General features: G+C 42.0%; 1 protein-coding gene across 2 annotated transcripts in view; it reads right to left on the reverse strand.

Annotated features, from left to right (window-relative positions):
- The window catches only part of gps1 (G protein pathway suppressor 1), an 80210-nt gene that overhangs the window by 38387 nt on the left and 18241 nt on the right, over positions 1-23582 (reverse strand). For both annotated transcript variants that reach the window (XM_068058171.1, XM_068058172.1), the window contains exons 4-8: positions 23127-23291; positions 21402-21537; positions 14651-14728; positions 11862-11922; positions 3691-3776 (exon numbers count right to left, since the gene is read on the reverse strand). In XM_068058171.1, the coding sequence (XP_067914272.1) occupies positions 3691-3776; positions 11862-11922; positions 14651-14728; positions 21402-21537; positions 23127-23291 (526 nt within the window). The remainder of the gene's footprint in view (positions 1-3690; positions 3777-11861; positions 11923-14650; positions 14729-21401; positions 21538-23126; positions 23292-23582) is intronic.

Genomic DNA, 23582 nt, shown 5'->3' on the forward strand with positions numbered 1-23582 from the left:
GGAAATGCCTTGACCAGAGTCAAGCTGCCTGGTTTAAATTTCAAACAAAGCGTGGCAATTATTTGTCAGTCACTGTAAACTGCTGCACTCTCCATGACAACGCCTCTAACCAATTCGAGTTCACTTGCCAACCAATCAGCACTCTTCTCATACAGTATAAAACTGTAGTTTTCCCTCACATTGGTATTCTTGTGGATTGTCCTGATGAGTGCAAGACGAAAAGCTTCGAAAACATGCCTTTATTTTCAGCAATGCTAATATTGGACACTTACTGCAAGCAGACATAGGAGTGTGCGATCCCATTAGTCTAGGCTTCAGAGGCAAACGATCAGTGCTATACCACTGCACCACCCAATTACCTCTTTTACCATTTATACTATACTTATGACACCAATTTCCCCACCCCACCAACCCTTGTGCTGTATTTGTAAATGTCTATTCTGAGTTTCATCCACCGCTGATTTGCAGATTTTACAGAATTCCTTGGAGGCTTTCACCAACCCAACTGTTTTTCCCATCCCTCAATTCCTAATTTAGTATCATCTACATATTTTATATTCAGCTTCTGAATTGAAGTGAATAATGAAGATTTTTAAAAATTCATTCATGGGATGTGGGCATCATGGGCAAGAGCATTTTTATTGCCTATCCCGAATTGCCCTCGAGGTGGCGATGGTGAGCAGCCTTCTTGAACCACTGCAGTGCTCATGATAAAGGTACACCCACAATGTTGACAGTTAGGGAGTTCCAGAACTTTAACCCAGCGAAGGAGGAACAGCGATTTATTTCCAAGTCAGGACAGTGCGCGACTTGGAGGGGAACTTGCAGATAGTGGTGTTCCCACACACCTGCTGGCCTTGCCCTTCTGGGTTTGGGAAGTGGTGTCAAAGAAGTCTTGGCGAGTTGTTACTGTGCATCTTAAAGATGGTACACACTGCAGGCATGGTGCGCTGGTGGTGGATAGAGTGCCAGTCAAGCAACCTGCTTTGTCCTGGATGGTGTGAAGCTTCCTGAGTTTTTTGGAGCTGCACTCATACAGGCAAGTGGAGAGTATTCCATCACACTCCTGACTTGTGCCTTGTACATGGTGGAAAGGCTTTGGGGGGTAAAGTGGTGAGTCACTCGCCATGGATTACCTACCCTCTAACCTCTCCTTGTAGCCACAGTATTTATGTGCCTGGTCCAGTTACATTTCTGGTCAATGGTGATCCCTAAGATGTTATTCGGGGATTTGATGATGCCATTGAATGTCATGGGGAAGTGGTTAGGTACTCTTTTGTTGGAGATAGTCATTGCTTGGCATGTGCGTGGTGCAAACGTTACCTGCCATATATCAGCCCAAGGCTGAAAGTTATTCAGGTATTACAGAGTACGGAATTGTGAATGGAACGGAACACTGTGCAATCATCAACAAACATCCTTACTTCTGACCTTATGATGGAGGGAAGGTCATTAATGAAGCAGCTGAAGATGGTTGGGCCTGGGACACTGTCCTGATGAACTCCTGCAGTGATGTCCTAGAGCTGAGATGATTGACTTCCAACAATCACAACAATCTTCTCCTGTGCTAGGGATATGACTCCAGCCAATGGAGAGCTTTCCTCCAAATTCCCAGTGACTCCAATTTTACTCAGGCTTCTTGATGTCACACTCAGTCAAATACTCCCTTGATGTCAAGGGTAGTCACTCTCAGCTCACCTCTGGAATTCAGCTCTTTTGTCCAAGTTTGGACCAAGGCTGTATTAAGATCCGGAACCAAGTAGACCTTGCGGAACCAAACTGAGCAGTGAGCATGTTATTGGTGAGTAATTGTCACTTGAAATCACTGTCAACGATATCTTCCATCACTTTTCAGATGGCTAATAGGCCGATGGCGTGGTAATTGGCCAGATTGGATTTATCCTGCTTTTGTGGACAGGGCATACCTGAGCAATTTTTCACTTGTCATGTAGATGTCAGTGTTGTAGCTGTACTTGAACAGCTTGGCTAGAGGTGCAGCTGGCTCAAGAGAACAAATCTTCAACATCACAGCCAGGATGTTGTCAGGGCTCATAGCCTTTGCTTTATCCAGCCATTTCTTGTTATCACATGGTTTTCACTGTCTGTTTAGAATATCATTTACCCTTATAAAGCTGTATCAGTTGCAATGTAATAAAGTCTCTCAAGATAGTCCTCAAGTTTGGTCCTGGTAACCAACTGTTATACCAGATATCGCTACAAGAGTTGCCTGGCGTAAACTTGTCCCCTTTCTTAAATATACTGTGTTAGATTTCTGTTCCATTAGGACTCCCACAGCATACAGTAACTCCCTCCTGATGACAATCAGCACTTCACAAATTTCCTCCCTAGTCTCTCTTAACATTCTTGGACAGATTTGCAGGTTGGTAGGTAAACTGGCCATTATAAATTGCCACTAGGTGGTAGGGAAATATAGGGATAGGTGGAGATGTGGTACGAATATGGGATTAGTGTAGGATTAGTATAAAAAAAATGGGTGGTTGATGGTCAGCACAGACTCGGTGGGCCGAAGGGCCTGTTTCAGTGCTGTATCTCTAAAAAAAAAAGATACCATCTGTTGCTAAAGGTATGTTTGTTTTAAGCACTTGAAGCCTGCCCAGAACCTCCATTTTGTGGATGCTAAGTTTCACAGGTCGGAATGGATTATCGCATTTAATGGAAGGCATGTTACTACAACCTACTTTAATGAATACTTTAAGTAATATGTTATTGAGTATATTAATACTCTACCTAGTCTTAGTTTTATCCCCATTGGCAACTCTTCAGGTACCCACCTCTTTGCTGGCAGTCCTCTATACCAACATGCGGATAGTCAGCGAAGAATCATGTCTTTAACAACTTCAGTTATACTCACTTCTAGTTCCCTCTTTGTCTCTGATTACTCTTAACAGGTTTCCCCAAGTTTACAGTATTCTTCTAGTTGGACCCTCCACCAAACCCTTTTCTCTGCAGTCTTTTATGAGGAATCTTTTTTTCTCATTTCAATTTGGATTATCTCAATACATTTAGATCATATTTTGGAGTAACTCCCATACTAGTAACCAGCTGTAGAGGAAAATGAACAGTGAAAGACTCTCAGCTGGGAAATAGTGGTCTTAGAAAGGAAAGGATACAAAAGAGTAATCTCATTCAGTGGAATGAGGGGCAAGATATGTTCAAAAGAAAATCACCGATTATTCATTAAGGTTTCTATTAAAAAATGTGCATCCAGGTGGTGAATTTGAGGGAGATAAAACCTTCAAAAATATATTATGTGGATGTCCTAAAGCATGGAGTGGATTTTAATGCAAAAATAATGATTTTTTTTTTAGGGAATACATGTTGTAACAGGCAACAAAAACACACACAATGAAACGTTCCTTTATATGGGCTGATGAAGCATAAACCCAGTCATTTAAATATACGTCAACAGGTTACAGGCTAAAAGTTCAGGGAGAAGTTGACCTACCCAAGTTACCAAAACAAATAAAAACAATAAATTTAAACAGTAAGTTTGGGTAAATCAAACTTCCTTAATTTTTATTTTACAAATTCCCACAATGTCAAAATGTTTTTGCCTATTAATTGATCACTTAAAATTGAGGCTTCATAGTCAGCTGATTTGTGTATTTCAACCAGTCTATGCAATAGCCAAGTTAAAATTATAACTGCATTCAGTGAATTGGACCTTACCTCAGGAAAGTCACAGTGATCAAAAGAAGCCAACAAGAAACATTTGGCTGCTTGTTTGTATTTTCGAGTTGCTAATTCTGCGAGACCTATGGATATAGCATAATACACAATTCAAAACAAAGCATGAAGCATTGGTTACATATCTCAGCAGATTGCTATTGTGACAGTATATTCACTAACTTCCTTTTGAAAGACTCAATCAAAACCAAGACTGCCAACTAAGTTCAGTGGTAGTACTCTTGTCTTTTGAATCGGAGGGTATGAATTCAAGTCCCACTCAGATTTGAGCATGTAATCTAGTCTGACACTTCATTGTAACACTGAAGGAATGCTGCATTGTCAGAGGTTTCATCTTTCAGATGAGATATTAAAACTTCCTATTCAGATGTATATAAAAATCACATGCACTTGTTCAAAGAATAGAAAATTCTACTGGTCTCCTGGCTAACATTCATCCCTCAATCACCACAATAGTTTATCTGTTCATTTATCTCACTGATGTTTAGCAAAGTGACTACTATGATTGCCTACCAAACAACAGTGACTGCATTTCAAAAGTGCTTCATTGTCTGTGGGACTTCCTATGGAATAAATAAAAGTTTGTCTTTCTTTCCTTCCCTTCCTTATTTTGTTGAATTCAGCTCATGAATCATCCTAGAGCTGGTGGCTTGTGAGAGGAGCCCCAAGCCATAGGGAACAACACCCCCTCCAGGCTGTATTGAGAGTACCAATGACAGACTTTCTGGAATGAATAGTGAAAAACTGAGGTTTAAGGTCCATGCAAAACTCTATTGGAAACTGAAAGGTTGAACAAGAAATGTAATGCAATTCAGAGAAAACTTCCATACATTGATCATAAATTACATATAGAAAGAATGAACTTGCTTTTATATAGCACCTTCACAACCCCAGGATCACTTACAACACCATAACTTTAAAAAACAAAAGATCTAATGGGCACAGTACATTTGGGGGTATGGCAAAAAGTTAATTTGTATCCTAAGAGGGCGACATTTAAAAAATATATATTATACTGAAAGCTGCCTTCGCCCCCTCCATGGCTTTGCAGATTTATCCAATGATTAGCGAAGCCATATGGACTAAAGAGCGAAGTCCAAAGTACGGAAAGTCCTCATCAGGGAACTCCTCTTTGCTGACGATGCTGCTTTAACATCTCACACTGAAGAGTGCCTGCAGAGTTTCATCGACAGGTGTGCGGCTGCCTGCAATGAATTTGGCCTAACCATCAGCCTCAAGAAAACGAACATCATGGGACAGGACGTCAGAAATGCTCCATCCATCAATATTGGCGACCACGCTCTGGAAGTGGTTCAAGAGTTCACCTACCTAGGCTCAACTATCACCAGTAACCTGTCTCGAGATGCAGAAATCAACAAGCGCATGGGAAAGGCTTCCACTGCTATGTCCAGACTGGCCAAGAGAGTGTGGAAAAATGGCGCACTGACACGGAACACAAAAGTCTGAGTGTATCAAGCCTGTGTCCTCAGTACCTTGCTCTATGGCAGCGAGGCCTGGACAACGTATGTCAGCCAAGAGCGACGTCTCAATTCATTCCATCTTCGCTCCCTCCGGAAAATACTTGGCATCAGGTGGCAGGACCGTATCTCCAACACAGAAGTCCTCGAGGCGGCCAACATCCCCAGCTTATACACACTACTGAGTCAGCGGCGCTTGACATGTCTTGGCCATGTGAGCCGCATGGAAGATGGCAGGATCCCCAAAGACACATTGTACAGCGAGCTCGCCACTGGTATCAGACCCACCGGCCGTCCATGTCTCCGCTTTAAAGACATCTGAAAACGCGACATGAAGTCCTGTGACATTGATCACAAGTCGTGGGAGTCAGTTGCCAGCGTTTGCCAGAGCTGGCGGGCAGCCATAAAGACGGGGCTAAAGTGTGGCGAGTCGAAGAGACTTAGCAGTTGGCAGGAAAAAAGAGAGAGGCGCAAGGGGAGAGCCAACTGTATAACAGCCCCGACAAACAAATTTTTCTGCAACACCTGTGGAAGAGCCTGTCACTCTAGAATTGGCCTTTATAGCCACTCCCGGCGCTGCTCCACACACCACTGACCACCTCCAGGCGCTTACCCATTGTCTCTCGAGATAAGGAGGCCAAAGAATGGACTAAAGAAAAATCCCAGGTTTGATTCAAAGTCTGTACTGAGTTAGTTGGTCTAAGCCAAGTTATTGGCAGTGTTGCTACAATTGATCTCAGCACCCAAGCTTAAGGATGCATAAATTGATCAAAATCGCTATGTAGAAATCTCTCCTAGAAATGCACATGTGTGGATGTTGGGTAAAGAAAGGACTGTTTGTGGGTTTTCTGCCCCCTCACTCATTTTTGATCTGCATATATTATTAATGATCATTTGAGTGAGGCAGTGGACAGTAACTGCTGTCCACAAAGCTATATCTCAGCAAGGTCAATGCCTTCAAGATAGAAGTGGCAATGAAACTGGCGAAGAAAATATGTGGGGGGGAGGGGGGGGAACTGGGAGCAGCCACCAAACAAGAATACATCAGAAAAAATGTTGGTGCTGAAGAGACAAGAAATGAACGTGTAATATTTCAAGAAAAAGTGATGGGAAAAGCAGACTGTTTTGTCCTGGATAGTATCAAGCTTCTCGAGTGTTGATGGAGCTGGAGACATCCAGGGGAGTATTACAGCATGCTATTGACTTATGCCTCGTGGTGGTAGAGACACTTGCTGCAGAATACTTAGCCTCTGACCTGCTCCAGTAACCACGGCATTTATGTGGCTAGTCCAATGGTCATCTCCAGGATATTCATGGTGGGGGACACGATGATGGTAATGCTATTGATTGTCAAGAGGACATCAGTGGCAACACCCTTGAACCTCAGTTTTTAAAAAAAATCTACCAACTCCTCAGCCTGTACTGCAGAGAAACCTCTCTGCTCCAACCAACTATACTTTCTGTTTCCCAAATTCCACCAAGTTTTATGACTTGACTATAAATAATAATGTAGAATTGAAGTACCATGTACAAATAAGGACAGCTTTAAAACAGGGACTAAATTATTCCTTCATACCTTGGATCAATTATACCCACCAAACATTCTGTTTCACCTGAAGACCACAGTTGGTCTTGATTTTCCATGTGCAAAGGCACAGGAGAGCAACTGGTAAATTTATAGTTATATAATACAGACATTCAGATATGATCTTTTAACATACTTAATATAAACAGATGAAGGACAAAACTGATGCCTATTCCAAGTTTAACTACTGACCTCATCAAGCATACATTTTCCATAAATCACCATCCATTCATTATCGTGTAGAATAAATTAATCTATCCATAACCCTTATACATATCATCCTACCTAGTCTGACCATCTTTTACTTATTGTAAAACCATAACTGCTGGAAAAAATGTTTTGTTTACATGATTCAGTTGAATTCTATTGTAATATGAGTAGGCTGAAGTACAATTATAAAATGTAATTTGGTTTTACGAGAAATCTACAGTTAACCTGACACATTGACTTGTTGAGCAATTAGAATGTTTCTATTTTAGTAAATTCCAATATAGTGACTCCTATCCCCCAGTTCATACATGCATAAATACATACCAACAATTATTTAAAGGAGACCACACCCAAGTGAAAAGATACTTCATCGCTAAAGATGTTTACTTCTGAATAAAGTCAATGGCTACTGCTATCATGACCCTCAGGGTATGTCTGGGCACAAGCAGCAATCTAATTTGCTGAAGGAAATGAATTCCAAAACACCTATTTAGAGATTCAGATATCGATCAGGGGGACTGCTGGGTAAGTACAAACTATATATTTGGGTGGTTTAAAATCTCTTTCTTTTAGTTTTGGTGACTGCAGCTTTGACAGTAGCGGAGGTGCGGGAGCGAACTTACAGCTGGGAAGTCAATTTCAGTGTAAGTTTAAAAGTTAATTCCCTTTTGTTTTTGGAGGACCAGGGGACTGCTGGGTAAGTATAAACTATATATTTGGGTTCCTGTACCCGAGACACTACACGTGTAGTGTCTCCCACCCACTCTCCTCCTCTAACCAAAAAAAAGGACTCTGTTGTGTTGATAAGGTTACCTTTTTATTTATGAAGTTCTGTCCGTTGGATTGCTAACCTAACAAGTTTTGAATTTTTTTGGGGGTTTTTCAGTAGATTTGTTGGGAATTTAGAATAGAGGGAATGGAAGTTAAGGCAGTTGTACGTTCCTCCTGCAGAATGTGGGAGGTAGGGGTCGCCAAGAGTGTCCCTGCTGACTGCATCTGCGGGAAGTGCACCCAACTCCAGCTCCTCGAGAACCGCGTTAGGGAACTGGAGCTGGATGAACTTCGGATCATTCGGGAGGCGGAGGAGGTTATTGAGAGGAGTTATGGGGAGGTAGTCACACCTCAGGTAAAAGAAGTAGGTAGATGGGTTACCGTCAGGGGAAGGAGAGGGAACCAGCAGGCAGTGCAGGGATCCCCTGTGGCCGTTTCCCTCAACAACAGGTATACCATTTTGGATACTGTTGGGGGGGACAACTTACCAGGGGTAAGCAATGGGGTACAGGTCTCTGGCACAGAGTCTGTCCCTGATGCTCAGAAGGGAAGGGGGAAGAGGAGCAGAGCATTAGTCATTGGGGACTCCATAGTTAGGGGAACAGATAGGAGGTTCTGTGGGAACGAGAGAGACTCACGGTTGGTACGTTGCCTCCCAGGTGCCAGGGTTCGTGATGTCTCGGATCGTGTTTTTGGGATCCTTAAGGGGGAGGGGGAGCAGCCCCAAGTCGTGGTCCACATAGGCACCAACGACATAGGTAGGAAGAGAGATGGGGATTTAAGGCAGAAATTCAGGGAGCTAGGGTGGAAGCTTAGAGCGAGAACAAACAGAGTTGTTATCTCTGGGTTGTTGCCCGTGCCACGTGATAGCGAAGCGAGGAATAGGGAGAGACAGGAGTTGAACACGTGGCTGCAGAAATGGTGCAGGAGGGAGGGTTTTGGTTTCCTGGATAATTGGGGCTCTTTCTGGGGTAGGTGGGACTTCTGCAAACAGGATGGTCTTCACCTGAACCAGAGGGGTACCAATATCCTGGGGGGGGGGGGGGGGGGGAAAAGAGATTTGCTAGCGCTTTTCGGGGGGGGGGGGGGTTTAAACTAATTCAGCAGGGGAATGGGAACCTAAATTGTAGTGCCAGTGTACAGGATGTTGAGAGTAGTGAGGTCAGGGATAAGGTTACAAGGACGCAAGAGGGCACTGGCAAGCAAGAACCTGGTTTAAAGTGTGTCTATTTCAACGCCAGGAGCATCCGGAATAAGGTGGGTGAGCTTGCAGCATGGGTTGGTACCTGGGATCTCGATGTAGTGGCCATTTCGGAGACATGGGTAGAGCAGGGGCAGGAATGGATGTTGCAGGTTCTGGGATTTAGATGCTTCAGTAAGAACAGAGAAGATGGTAAAAGAGGGGGGGGGTGTGGCATTGTTAATCAAGGAGAGTATTACAGCGACAGAAAGGACGTTTGAGGACTCGTCTACTGAGGTAGTATGGGCCGAGGTTAGAAACAGGAGAGGTGAGGTCACCCTGTTGGGAGTCTTTTATAGACCTCCAAATAGTTCCAGAGATGTAGAGGAAAGGATAGCGAAGATGATTCTCGACAGGGGCGAGAGTAACAGGGTAGTTGTTATGGGGGACTTTAACTTTCCAAATATCGACTGGAAATACTATAGTTCGAGTACTTTAGATGGGTCAGTTTTTGCCCAGTGTGTGCAGGAGGGTTTTCTGACACAGTATGTAGACAGGCCAACCAGGGGTGATGCCACATTGGATTTGGTACTGGGTAATGAACCCAGCCAGGTGCTAGATTTAGATGTAGGTGAGCACTTTGGTGATAGTGATCACAATTCGGTTAGGTTTACCTTAGCGATGGGCAGGGACAGGTATATACCGCAGGGCAAAAATTATAGCTGGGGGAAAGGAAATTATGATGCAATTAGGCAAGATTTAGGATACGTAGGATGGGGAAGGAAACTGCAGGGGATGGGAACAATCGAAATGTGGAGCTTATTCAAGGAGCAGCTACTGCGTGTCCTTGATAAGTATGTACCTGTCAGGCAGGGAGGAAGTTGTCGAGCGAGGGAGCCGTGGTTTACTAAAGAAGTTGAAGCGCTTGTCAAGAGGAAGAAGAAGGCTTATGTTAGGATGAGACGTGAAGGCTCAGTTAGGGCACTTGAGAGTTACAAGCTAGCCAAGAAGGATCTAAAGGGAGAGCTAAGAAGAGCAAGGAGAGGACACGAGAGGTCATTGGCGGATAGGATCAGGGAAAACCCTAAGGCTTTCTATAGGTATATCAGGAATAAAAGAATGACTAGAGTTAGATTAGGGCCAATCAAGGATAGTAGTGGGAAGTTGTGTGTGGAATCAGGGGAGATAGGGGAAGTGTTAAATGAATATTTTGCGTCAGTATTTACAGTAGAGAAAGAAAATGTTGTCGAGGAGAATACCGAGATTCAGGCTACTAGGCTAGATGGGATTGAGGTTCGCAAGGAGGAGGTGTTATCTATTTTCACACTTTCCAAAATTGATAAGTCCCCTGGGCCAGATGGGATTTATCCTAGGATTCTCTGGGAAGCTAGGGAGGAGATTGCAGAGCCTTTGTCCTTGATCTTTATGTCGTCATTGTCGACAGGAATAGTGCCGGAAGACTGGAGGATAGCAAATGTTGTACCCTTGTTCAAGAAGGGGAGTAGAGTCAGCCCTGGTAATTATAGACCTGTGAGCCTTACTTCGGTTGTGGGTAAAATGTTGGAAAAGATTATGAGAGACAGGATTTATAATCATCTTGAAAAGAATAAGTTCATTAGCGATAGTCAACATGGTTTGGTGACGGGTAGGTCGTGCCTCACAAACCTTATTGAGTTTTTCGAGAAGGTGACCAAACAGGTGGATGAGGGTAAAGCTGTGGATGTGGTGTATATGGATTTCAGTAAGGCGTTTGATAAGGTTCCCCACGGTAGGCTATTGCAGAAAATACGGAAGTATGGGGTTGAAGGTGATTTAGAGCTTTGGATCAGAAATTGGCTAGCTGAAAGAAGACAGAGGGTGGTGGTTGATGGCAAATGTTCATCCTGGAGTTTACTTACTAGTGGTGTACCGCAAGGATCTGTTTTGGGGCCACTGCTGTTTGTCATTTTTATAAGTGACCTGGAAGAGGGTGTAGAAGGGTGGGTTAGTAAATTTGCGGATGACACTAAGGTCGGTGGAGTTGTGGATAGTGCCGAAGGATGTTGTAGGATACAGAGGGACATAGATAGGCTGCAGAGCTGGGCTGAGAGATGGCAAATGGAGTTTAATGCGGAAAAGTGCGAGGTGATTCACTTTGGAAGGAGTAACAGGAATGCAGAGTACTGGGCTAATGGGAAGATTCTTGGTAGTGTAGATGAACAGAGAGATCTTGGTGTCCAGGTGCATAAATTCCTGAAGGTTGCTACCCAGGTTAATAGGGCTGTTAAGAAGGCATATGGTGTGTTAGCTTTTATTAGTAGGGGGATCGAGTTTTGGAGCCAAGAGGTCATGCTGCAGCTGTACAAAACTCTGGTGAGACCGCACCTGGAGTATTGCGTGCAGTTCTGGTCACCGCATTATAGGAAGGATGTGGAAGCTATGGAAAGGGTGCAGAGGAGATTTACTAGGATGTTGCCTGGTATGGAGGGAAGGTTTTACGAGGAAAGGCTGAGGGACTTGAGGTTGTTTTCGTTGGAGAGAAGGAGGAGGAGAGGTGACTTAATAGAGACATATAAGATAATCAGAGGGTTAGATAGGGTGGATAGTGAGAGTCTTTTTCCTCGGATGGTGATGGCAAACACGAGGGGACATAGCTTTAAGTTGAGGGGTGATAGATATAGGACAGATGTCAGAGGTAGTTTCTTTACGTGGAACGCCCTGCCTGCAGCAGTAGTAGACTCGCCAACTTTAAGGGCATTTAAGTGGTCATTGGATAGACATATGGATGAAAATGGAATAGTGTAGGTCAGACGGTTTCACAGGTCGGCGCAACATCGAGGGCCGAAGGGCATGTACTGCGCTGTAATGTTCTAATAACATTTATCTATTTATAGCCATCATCTATTCCTCAAGGGAAAGGAGGATGGAAAATACCAAAATTTTCACTAACCTGCTGCACATTTCAGCTTAGTCAGCACGGCCTGGTTCTGACTGTCCCTCTCACCTCTTTGCTGTAAAGAGAATAGATTGTTTGAGCAAACAGAAAAATAAATAAGCACCATCACATCACATTAGTGCTAAAAAGGTTATATTGCCCAGACAATACAGGAAATGGCTACATCAAAGGACAAAATATGCCTAGACTTGTTGAGCTTATATAGAGTCCAAGTTTCTCAAACTGTAGTGTCCTAGCTATACACTGAGCTGTGATCAATGAGTCATAAATGGCAAATTATAGCCTTGAGGCTGCCTTCCATCAAAGAGCTGAGGTATGAGGAAAAATTGGAAAATCTTGGCTTTTCAGCCTTGAAAGAAGGTATACAAGATAGAAACAGGTATAGAAAAGGTAGATCTAGAACACTATTTCAAACTAAATAACGAGAGTAGGCCAGGGAAACAAAAGCCAAAGTTGAAATTAGGTAAAGGCAAACTTAGATGTCAGAAAGTTCTTCACACAAAGTAATCAACACAGTAACCGACTTCTGGGTAGAGAAGTGTTGATAAAAACCTGAACTCATTTTAGAAAATGTTGGATGCCATGATGGAGGTGCAGTTGGGGGGGTGCGTGATTGTAAGGACTCGCTGGACAAATGAGCTAGGATGGGTCAAATGATTACCTCACCTGTATCTAGCAAGAGAGGGGTAAAAAAAATCATGCTATAAAAACACATTAGTGGCTTCTAATTGTATAAATTGATTGAAATACAATATAGAAATTTATATTGATCTATATTGTATTAAAAATACTGCATCGGACACACATTTCCTGTCTAAATATTTTAGTGCTAGTCGTTAGAGTTTTTGGTTGCCCTTTTCAGCCAACATTTACCATTATAAATTGCTACATCAACATTTCTTTCAATTTTGCCACGTCATGAGTGACAATGTAGCTGAAGGCACAAGCAACCAGGTGGTTTTGTGGTGTACGTTTCTGAAGTCTTTATCCCAACACTACTGCTTTATTTATAAAAAAAAAAGCTTGTACTCATCAATCGATTCTGGACAGCAGCACAGGCAATTCACTAATAAATATCTATTATACCTTAAATTATGTACTCGGGATATGCGTTTTACCAAAAGCCTTTATAGCTGCAAACTGATTGTACTGCCTGTAGTCCCCTCTATTGTTGATGGCATGGTGATGAGCGTTTTCAATGCCAAGAATGCCACATCTTTCATGTAACATACACATGTAGTCTGGCATTCCGCACAGGATGTCAGTTTCTAAGTCTTATTTCTGCCTCTAATCAGCAAAGATTAACTCAAAAAGTGAACACCTAAGAGGCTTAGTGAAGTGCTCTCCACCTCCAGACAGTGGAATGCCTCTGAAAGCCCTTTTTCATCAAATAGTAAAATAAGCAACCTTTATAACCCAACTTAAGTTACAGTACCCAAGCCATCTGATCTCCAGAACTCAAAGTCATCCTAAAAGCAAATCCCTTTCTTTTTTAAAAATGATTTTCCAGCATATAAATCAAAGCTTGCTGCAGCCATTTAACGATCAACACATCACTGTGTCTATGATCACATCACATACGATTATGCTGACTCGTCCTTGTATCCCCTACTAAAATAATCACATGTCCCATGAGCTATTTTTGCTGACTGCGTTGGCTCATGGTCAGGTGATGGTCTGCCTCCTTTCTTCTCATCTTCAACTCAATGTAGACCAGCTACAATTTCCCAGCATGCCTCAAGGTAGATGCAATAAATCGAAGGAGAAAATGACTTTCATGAATCTAAAGACTCCCAAATGCTTTGTAGAAAGCATGAAGTAGAATGGATGTTTCCTGACTTCTTTGAGGAAGTGCCACCCCAAGGGAACTGTGGTAAGCCTCATAATATGTTGCACCTATACGTTTCAGATGGCATTTGAGAATCTTCCGCACAAAAGCTTAGCTTAAATCTGTTCTCATTCAGATAAACTTGGGATGCGGATAAGAAATTGGCTGAAGGGTAGAAAACAATAGATACTTTCCAGAGGAGTTGTCAGGTAGGGGGAAGCAGTACTGAGTGAAATGCCTCAGGGATCATGTTAGGCTTACTACATTTTCTAAATTACATCACTGTCTTCTAAACTACATTACTTCAAACCCAATGCAAAATTGCACATCACATCAAGACAAGGAGGGTCAGTGGAATTAAAGAATACAGTTCAGAAATTGCACAATGAGCTAATCAAAATGTGAGAACACTACACTGGCAAAAGCATTTTTAGGACAAACAGAATTTTAACTGTTCTTTGCAAATGTTGTGATGCATATTTTAATTTACAAAAGAGTAAGTCATCACTACGTTTTCATTTGTTTAGTGGGTTTCTAAAAATAACACTAACAATGACACTGATCATGCCAACATGTAATAAAAGTCTGAATCCAATTAAATAAAACATAGGAACAACACAATTTCTCGTAATTTTTTTTTTAAAGTGCTTTCTTGTAATCAAACAAATCTACAGGTTGGAAAGCCAAAAAGCTATGTATAGCAAAGTACAACTTTTACATATTTCTATTTTATTTTATCCTAGACCAACTTTAATACTATAATATCTGAAAACTCCAGAATAGTCCAAGAATTTCTATTTTTTTAATGACTCCAACAAATACCATGTACAGATTCCAACAAGTGGGAGCTGGTAAAGTTATGTACTCTGCTATCATAAGCTTTGCCAACATTTCATTGCAGAATCCAATTCTAGAACAGGTAAATATGAACATGGGCCTGGACACATTTACTGACCTCTGCAATCTCTGGCGTAGACTCTGCTTTGCTTACATAACTGAGGACATGGGACCAATTTTGGAGGTAGATACTGACCTGCCAACAAAGAATTATATGCAATTTAAAAATTCAACAGACTTCACTCTTCAGCTCAACAGCACTATCTACTGATCTTCCAAATTGGCAATGAACATTTGATAGAGAGCAATTTACTTATTGCTTTCATTGGAAACTCAGGCAGATGAAATCTCCCATAACCAAATTTTTTTTCAAACTACTGATATACCTGCTACAGCATTCCTTGTGAAAAAAGGATGAAACTCCAATTTTTTTCCAATGGTGCTGGCTTTAGTGATTTAGGTGGAGGATGCATGTCAGGGTTGAGGTTCAGACTGACATTACAGCCTAGATTAGAGTCTGTGTCTTTCTGCATGTAGGGAAGTGGTGGACCCAGGGTTGCTGGCTTTGTATCTGGGAGGCTCAGGATATGGATTCACATGGAGGCTCCAAGCTGAGGCTATGGCTCAGCGTGAGATTAAGCAACAGGTTGGCATGGGGGTGGAAAGCTAGGCAACATTTTGAGACCAAATGCTGTTTGGCGTGCAGAGGCAGCTTGAACTGTTCTAATGCTGGCTGTTTTGTGTTTGGAGGCACAGGGAGATTTGCTGCAGAGTGCAATGGAAGTTTTAAGCTGGCAAAGGCACAGGCTTACGCAGCAGCAGGATCAGCACATCAACTGATTTCTCACATGCTGATCCTGCTGCTACAAAAATCAAGATTCCTGTAATTGTTTATACAGAAAAGTGTAGATATATTAAATGCATTCTTGCTAATGAAATATAACAGGATAGTACATCTATTTAAAATGAATGTTAAACATGGCATACTAATCTTTAAATATTGTACTTAACATAGTTATACACAGCATCGTACTTACTATAAATAACTGTAACTGCCTTAAATTTAAGAACATGAGGACAAGGAGTAGATGGAGTTGTAGGTCTGCACATGCGGATTGCAGTCCTCTGCTGGAAATCCAACCCCCGAACCCCCAAGAGCACATTTCGGTTATTTCAATCATTGCTTTCTGTTCCCAGGAGGTCAAGAGGAAAATATTGTCAGGAAGCAGAGCGAGCTGGAAATGTTTTGAATTAATTTTAAAATGTATTAGTTTTATTTTATGTTTGGTAAGATGCTCGCTCTGAGACTGGGGAGAAAGGAATTGTACAAAAGAAAAGCAGGCGCAGGTTCATACTGTATCATGATAAAAATGAAAAAAATCTACATGACTGATCACATGGCTTGTGGAGCAATTAGATCACTAGAAAGGGACATGAACTAATCTGGTTTCTAGAAACAGACACTCATGAAGCAGACTAACTGCATTTGGAATAAAGTGCCAACAATTGTAATCCTACTCTCTGCAGTTAATGACATACCATAGTCCTATGATTTATCTATTTTCACCACAGTTGATTTTGAAACTGTACCCCAAACATGCTCCATCATTTAAGTTCAGTTATCTTCAGAATAATTTATTACCAGTGGATACACCAGTCACAGCAAGGTCAGAATTGTAATTTCAATAGTTTCATGGCACAGAGATGTAATAAGAGCTTTTATATTTATTGAAATTGTGATCAGAAAGTTTATTAAACAAAACTGACATCACCAAAAGCATTTAAAACGAAGGTAAGAAATATCAATGTAAGGACATTAAACAAACAGCAATATACCAAAAACAAAGTCATCCACTTCAGCTATCCAGGGATTAAATGTTTGCCTCCCAACCAGTTCCCATCTTTGAGTGTGATTGAGTGGTGGTTTCCACCACTGAGTGTGAAGGGAGTTTGGTAAGTGACGGCATTTTAAGGATTAATCTCGCTAGTCGTTTTTTGTTTAAGTTTTAAACAGGGATATACAGGCTATAGCTAGCTAATTAGGTAGCTAGCTTAAACTGGTTTTTGAGCTGTAGCAAAGCGGATTCATCATTGTTTCAAAAAATATATATAAATTCGGGGGTGCTGGGTGTGTGGTCTCAGTGCTACTTGAGTGCACAGTGTGAAGAATGGAGTTTGGTAAGGAGAGGAACTATAAATTAAGAAAAATCAATTTAAATTTAACTGAGAGCGAGCGAGCGAGAGAGAGAGAGAGAGAGAGAGAGAGAGAGAGAGAGAGATCACCAGGAAACAGAAAGAGAGGAGCAGGGTTAGTTGCCGCCATTCAGAAAGAAAAATCAAGGTGTGACATCACAGGGAAGTAGATGAATGACTGACTGCGTGAGACTTTGGTGCTACAAACAGAGCAAGAGGGGAGAGAGCGCAGCGAGGCACAGGGAACTAGTTGGTGCGTATCTGGTAGGTATTTTCTTACTTTCCTTTTTCTGCTGATTTTTAATTTTTTTCTCTAACGTTTAGGTCTATCTACTAAGTAGAAGCTAAATTACCAGTAGTCGGTAGGTGGTCACTCGTTTGTTCGTTCTATTTATAACCATTTTGTTTATTTCACTTTCAATTTTAGCACAGTAAATAAATAATTCGAGGCACGGCAGGGCTGCTCACACCCATCGAATGAACATCCTGTGCCATGTGGGGACTCCAGGATCCTACCCATGTCCTGGACAACTACATGTGCAGAAAGTGCCACCAAATGCAAAAACTCGAGCACCGAATCTTGGGCCTCGAGGAGCAGCTGGTGTCACTGAGGTGCATTCACGAGGATGAGAGATACGTGGATAGCACATTTCAGGAGGTGGTCACCCCGGAGCTGAAGAGAGCACAGGCAGAGAGGGACTGGGTGGCTGCCAGACAGATAAGAAGGACAAGGCAGGTAGTGCAGGAGCCCCCAGAGGGCAGCCCATTTTCTAACCAGTATTCAGTTCTGAGTACTGATGGGAGAGGGGATTCCTCTGGAGAGTGCAGAGAGAGTCATGACCAGAGCACCATGGGTGGCTCAGCTGTGCAGGGAGGGAGGAAAAAGGACAGCAGAGAAATAGTGGTAGGGGATTCTATAGTTAGGGGAACAGACAGGCGTTTTTGTGGTCGCAGATGTGATTCCAGGATGGTATGTTGCCTCCCTGCTGCAAGGGTCATGGATATTACCGAGCAGCTACAGAGCATTCTGGAGGGCAAAGGTGCACAGCCAGAGGTCGTGGTCCACATTGATACCAATGATAGAAGTAGAAAAATGGATGAGGTCTTGCAGGCTGAGCTTAGGGCGTTAGGAAAGAGATTAGCAAGCAGGACCTCAAATGGTAGTAATCTCCGGATCACTCCCAAGACCACATGCTACTAAGTATAGAAATAGGAAAATACACCAGATGAATGCATGGCTGGAGAGGTGGTGCAGGAGGGAGGGCTTCAGATTTCTGGGGCACTGGGACCAGTTCTGGGGAAGGTGGGGCCTTTACAAGCCAGATGGTCTACACCTGAATAGGAAGGGACGAATATCCTTGCAGGAAGATTTAAACTAGATTGGCAGGGGATGGGAACATGAGGGCAGTTTCAGATAGGACAAATTCAGAGCAGGGAATGGGAGGCAGAAAATTAGTGACTGATTCTAAAAAACAGAAGCAAAGGTTAAAAAAGTGTACAGCACAAGAATTTAGCAGAGTTAAAAAGGTATTTATTTAAATGCAAGGAGTAGAGCAAATAAAGTCAATAAGCTGAGGGCACAGACACATGGCAGCATAATATCATTGCAATAATGGAAACTTGGCTCAAAGAGGGGCAGCTCAGCATCCCTGGATATAGAGTTATCAGGCAGGATAGAGAGGGAATAAAAAAGGAGGCGGTGTAGCATTATTGGTTAAAGAATCAATAACAGCTGTGAGGAGGGATGATACACTAAATGAATCATCAAATGAGGCCATATGGGTTGAGCTCAGAAATAAAAAAGGGGCATGAAAGAGGGGACATGAAAAATATTAGCAGGTAAAATCAAGGAAACCCCAAAGCTATTTTATCAGTACATTAAGAGCAAGAGGATAACTAAGGAAACGGTAGGGCGCATCGAGATGTACAAGGTGACTTATGTGTGGATACAGAAGATGCGGGTAGGGTTCTTAATGAGTACTTTGTCTCTGTCTTCACAAAGGAGAGGGATGAGGCAGACTGTAGTTAAAAAGTAGTGCAAAATATTAGATATGATAAGCATAATAAAAGAGGAAGTACTAGAGGGTCTGACGTCCTTGAAAGTGGATAAATCACCAGGGCCAGATGGATTATATCCCAGGCTGCTAAAGGAAATCAAGGAGGAAATAGCGGATGCTCTGAGGATCATTTTCAAATCCTCACTAGATATAGGCGAGGTACCAGAGGATTGAAGGTCTGTGAATGTTGTACCATTATTTAAAAAGGGCGCGAGGGATAGGCCAAATAATTATAGGCCAGTCAGTCTGAGCTCGGTGGTGGGCAAATTATTAGAATCACTTCTGAGATAAAACAATCACTTAGAAAGGCACGCATCAGGGGCAGTCAGCATGGATTTGTTAAGGGAAGGTCATGTCATACTAACAAGTGAATTTTTTGAGCAAGTAACAAAGAGGATTGACGAGGGTAGTGCAGTGGATAAAAGCAAAATACTGCAGATGCTGGAAATCTGAAATAAAAAGAAGAAATGCTGGAAATGCTCAGCAGGTCTGGCAGCATCTGTAGAGAGAGAAGCAGAGTTAGGGTTTCAGGTCAGTGACCCTTCTTCAGATAAAGTTCTGATGAAGGGTCACTGACCTGAAACGTTAACTCTGCTTCTCTCTCCACAGATGTTGCCAGACCTGTAGTGCAGTGAATGTTGTCTACATGGATTTTAGTAAGGCATGTGACAAGGTTCCACATGGCAGACTGATCAGAAAAGTAAAAGCCCATGGGATACAGGGGAATGTGGCGAGTTGGATCCAAAATTGGCTCAGGGACAGTAAACAAAGGGTAATCGTCGACGGATGTTTTTGCGAATGGAAAGTGGTTTCCAGTGGCATTCCACAGGGCTCAGCGTTGGGTCCCTTGCTGTGTATATTAATGATTTGGACTTAAATGTGGGAGGCATGATTAGGAAATTTGCAGATGACACAAAAATTGGCCGTGTAGTTGATAGTGAAAAGGATAGCTGTAGACTCCAGAATGAGATCAATGGTTTGGTTGAGTGGGTTGAAAAGTGGCAAATGGAATTCTATCCAGAGAAGTGTGAGGTAATGCAATTGGGGAGGGCAAACAAAGCAAGGGAATACACAATAAACGGGAGGATATTGAGAGGGGTAGAGGAAGTGAGAGATCTTGGAGTGCATGTCCACAGGTACCTGAAGGTGGCAGGACAGGTAAAGTGGTGAAGAAGGCATATGGAATGTTTTCCTTTATTGGCTGAGGTATAGAATGCAAAAGCAGGGATGTAAAGCTGGAACTGTATAAAATGCTGGTTAGGCCACAGCTGGAGTACTGCATACAATTCTGGTCACATTACAGGAAAGACATAATTGCTCTGAAGAGAGTACAGAGGAGATTTACAAGAATGTTGCCAGGGCTTGAAAACTGCAGCTATGAGGAAAGATAGGATAGGCTAGGGTTGTTTTCCTTAGAACAGAGGAGGCTGAGAGGTGGTGACTTGATTGAGGTGTACAAAATTATGAGATCTAGATAGAGTTATTTTTTTAATTCATTCATGGGATGTGGGCTGGCTAGGCCAGCATTTATTGCCCATCCTTAAGAGGGCATTTAAGAGTCAACCACATTTCTGTGGGTCCAGAGTAACATGTAGGCCAGACCAGGTAAGGACAGCAGATTTCCTTTCCTAAAGGATATTAGTGAACCAGATGGGTTTTTACAACAATTGACAATGGTTTCATGGCCAACATTAGACTAGCTTTTAAGTCCAGATTTATTAATTGAATTCAGATTCCACCTTCTGCTGTGGTGGGATTCGAACCCATGCCCCCAGAGCAATACCCTGGATCTCTGGGTTACTAGTCCAGTGACAATACCACTACGCCACTGCCACCTACAGGAAGAACCTGTTTCCCCTGGTGGAGAAGTCAATTACCAGGGGTACAGTTTTCATGCGATTGGTAGAAGGATTAGAGGGGACATGAGGAAAAACTTTTTCACCCATAGGGTGGTGTGTATCTGGAATTTGCAGCCCAGATCAATGGTGGAGGCAGAAACCTTCAACTCATTTAAAAAGGTACCTAGACCTGCATCTGAAGTGCTGTAACCTGCAAGGCTATGGACCAGGTGCAGGAAGTTGGGATTTGAATGGGCAGCTAGTTTTTTCAGATGGCGCAGACACAATAGGCTGAAAGGCCTCTTTCTGTGCCGTAACTTTTCTATGGCTCAAATTACATAACCACCTGATGCTTGAAACGGACTTCAATTCAGGCATGAGGTTCTCAGTTCTTATCTTGCCCATTAGATGGAATGTCTTGCAGAAACAAGAACATTTCATACCAGTGCGGGGGTGGGGGAGGGGGGAAAGCAAATTGAGCTCAAGTTGCTTTGTTGAATGGTACACTGAGCAACAGTGAGTTTCTAAGTGAAGGTGTATTGCCTGAAATCTAACATATTGCCATTATTCTCAGTTCAAAATCAACCTTAATATCATTTGGAAATTTTAGCTAATCAAATCTATAGTATGATATAGCTAAAATTCAATATGATACTTGTTCTTTATTTTGTTGCAATTTAAAAATGATTAGTGGTCCGATATTTCCAGCTTTATTTACTATGGAGTGCCAACTACAGTCATAATACAACAACTATCATATAATTGGCCTTTGTTCACATACCTTGATGACATTTAGACACATGTTGATGACATGCTTTGCACTTGTGCAATAGTCTCTGGCTCGTGAGTAACATTTCAGTGCATTACTAAGATCCCCGCAGTCTAGGTAGTGATCGCCAAGGTCATCATGCCCTCTCCTAAGGACAAAATTTGAAAGACAAATGGTGCAATCACTTCATTGCTTTAACAGATAAAGCAATAAAACATTCGAACCACACCAAAAAGGAAATTTGTTTGCCACTGACCAACTACCTGTTAACTATATTGGTACATTTGACAAAAAGGTCAAAAACAGAGATGAAGAGTGAAGAAGATTGTCCAAAACATTTAATTCATGTGGCAAACCCTATTATTTTGTTCTTAACACACTATTACAATTTTAGTCTTCTAAAATCCAGAATTCTTAAATTCAACTACATCTTTTCATGTAATGCACAATACAACACACAGATGATGGTCGATGTAGAAACCTATAAGCTTAATTTTTGAGAACAAAAATCCTAGAAATTGCTCTTAGTGTATTATTCAGGGATTATTGTGGGTCACTGAAATACTACTCTTCATTGACTCCCATTAGCTGTGCCTGGGACAATAGAGCCAATGGCGAACATAGTCAGGGGTACGAACAATACAACTTCCATTGCACCTTACTGCTCTGTCAGCCTGTCCCTGCTCATCTACCTCAGTCAATTTGAGAGTTAGAAGAGAACTGAATGTAAACTCCATTGTGCTCTGCAAACAGAATGTTGTCACAAATCAGCAGTTTTCTGGGAAATCTCAGGAGTAAAATTAGTCTACAGCGGTACCGCGGGACAGGCTGTAACGAAAAGTCAGCCTGATTTACAACTACCTGAATTTCTTTTCCATGGACTTCAATGGCACACATGGTCATTTAACTCATCGCTGTATACCAGTTAATCTGTTTTGGTCAGGACACAGAACTCGCAGCTCTTTCCTGTATAATTCCATAGAACAAGTGATGAGGACCTCTCTTCTCTATTTAATGTCTGACCCAAAAAAACGTAGCTCTGGCAATGCAGAATCAACCTAGACTTTGTGTTCAAGTCCTGAAGTGCAGCTGAACTCGTGACCTTCTAACTCAAAAGGAGCTATCATGAACCAAGCCAGCACTTCTTGTTTTACTGCCACCATTACATCTAGTATAAGTCTTTAAGCCAATAGTAACTGCTAAGCTGAAATTCTGTACAAATATAGTGGAACCACCAAATACAAATCAAATCCTGATATTAGCACAGCAATAATTAATCATAAATGCATTTAAATGCCAAGTATTGAAAATGTATTCTCTTTAAACATATGGTAGCATTTGTCCTTTTAATTAGAATACAACACTAGCAACATAATTTGATACCACAACAGTGTCCCAAGTACCACTTTAATTTTTTTTAATGTTTTCAATTTTTGGGCAGCAGCAACACTGATTGCAGGGGAAAATTGATTCAGCTTGCAGTTCTAATCATGTTAGATTGTCACAATACCAATAATACATTTGACAGACAGTTGAAGAAACCTGAACCAAGTTGGGCTGATTACACAGAATTTCCAGCACAGAAAAAGGCCATTTGGTCCAACCAGCAATGAAATGTGCCACATACTGTGGGTTGGCAGCCTGGCCTGTTTCAGACATTGCTGATCTATATTCAAATTGATTTTCAAAATTTAGCATGCAAGATAAAATTCCATATCTTTTTTGAAGGTTTGTTACCTGATGCTCTCTTTAATAGAATTGCCCTTGTAGTTCTTTAGATCTGTATCTAATTTCTCCAGTTTCAGCAAAGCTTTCTTCCTTGTAGACTCTGCCCAAGCTGTGTCCAGTGTTGGGGGCTCCAGACCGGTCTCTGGCACTGCATCTGGTACACCCTGAGATTCCCTGCAGGAAGACATTTTTAAACTTTCAACAGTTAAATTTATAAAGTATATTAATCATGACTGGATTCTGAGTTGCAGAGCTTGAACTAAGCTTTAGATGATCAGTAAAATACTGTACTTTGAGTGTCAGTCATCGTAGCTTCACCGTATGAAAAGTAGGAAATAGAAAGATGTAAAGACAAAGAATTGCAATGTTGTGCATGATCTAATTTTTAATCTGTTAAGCTTCTGGAGGAAATTTCTGAAGGTAGAGGCCTGCTACCCAACCCGAACCAGACGGGACACGACGACA

The sequence above is a fragment of the Heterodontus francisci genome, chromosome 26 (assembly GCF_036365525.1).
Source record: "Heterodontus francisci isolate sHetFra1 chromosome 26, sHetFra1.hap1, whole genome shotgun sequence".
NCBI lineage: Eukaryota > Metazoa > Chordata > Chondrichthyes > Heterodontiformes > Heterodontidae > Heterodontus > Heterodontus francisci.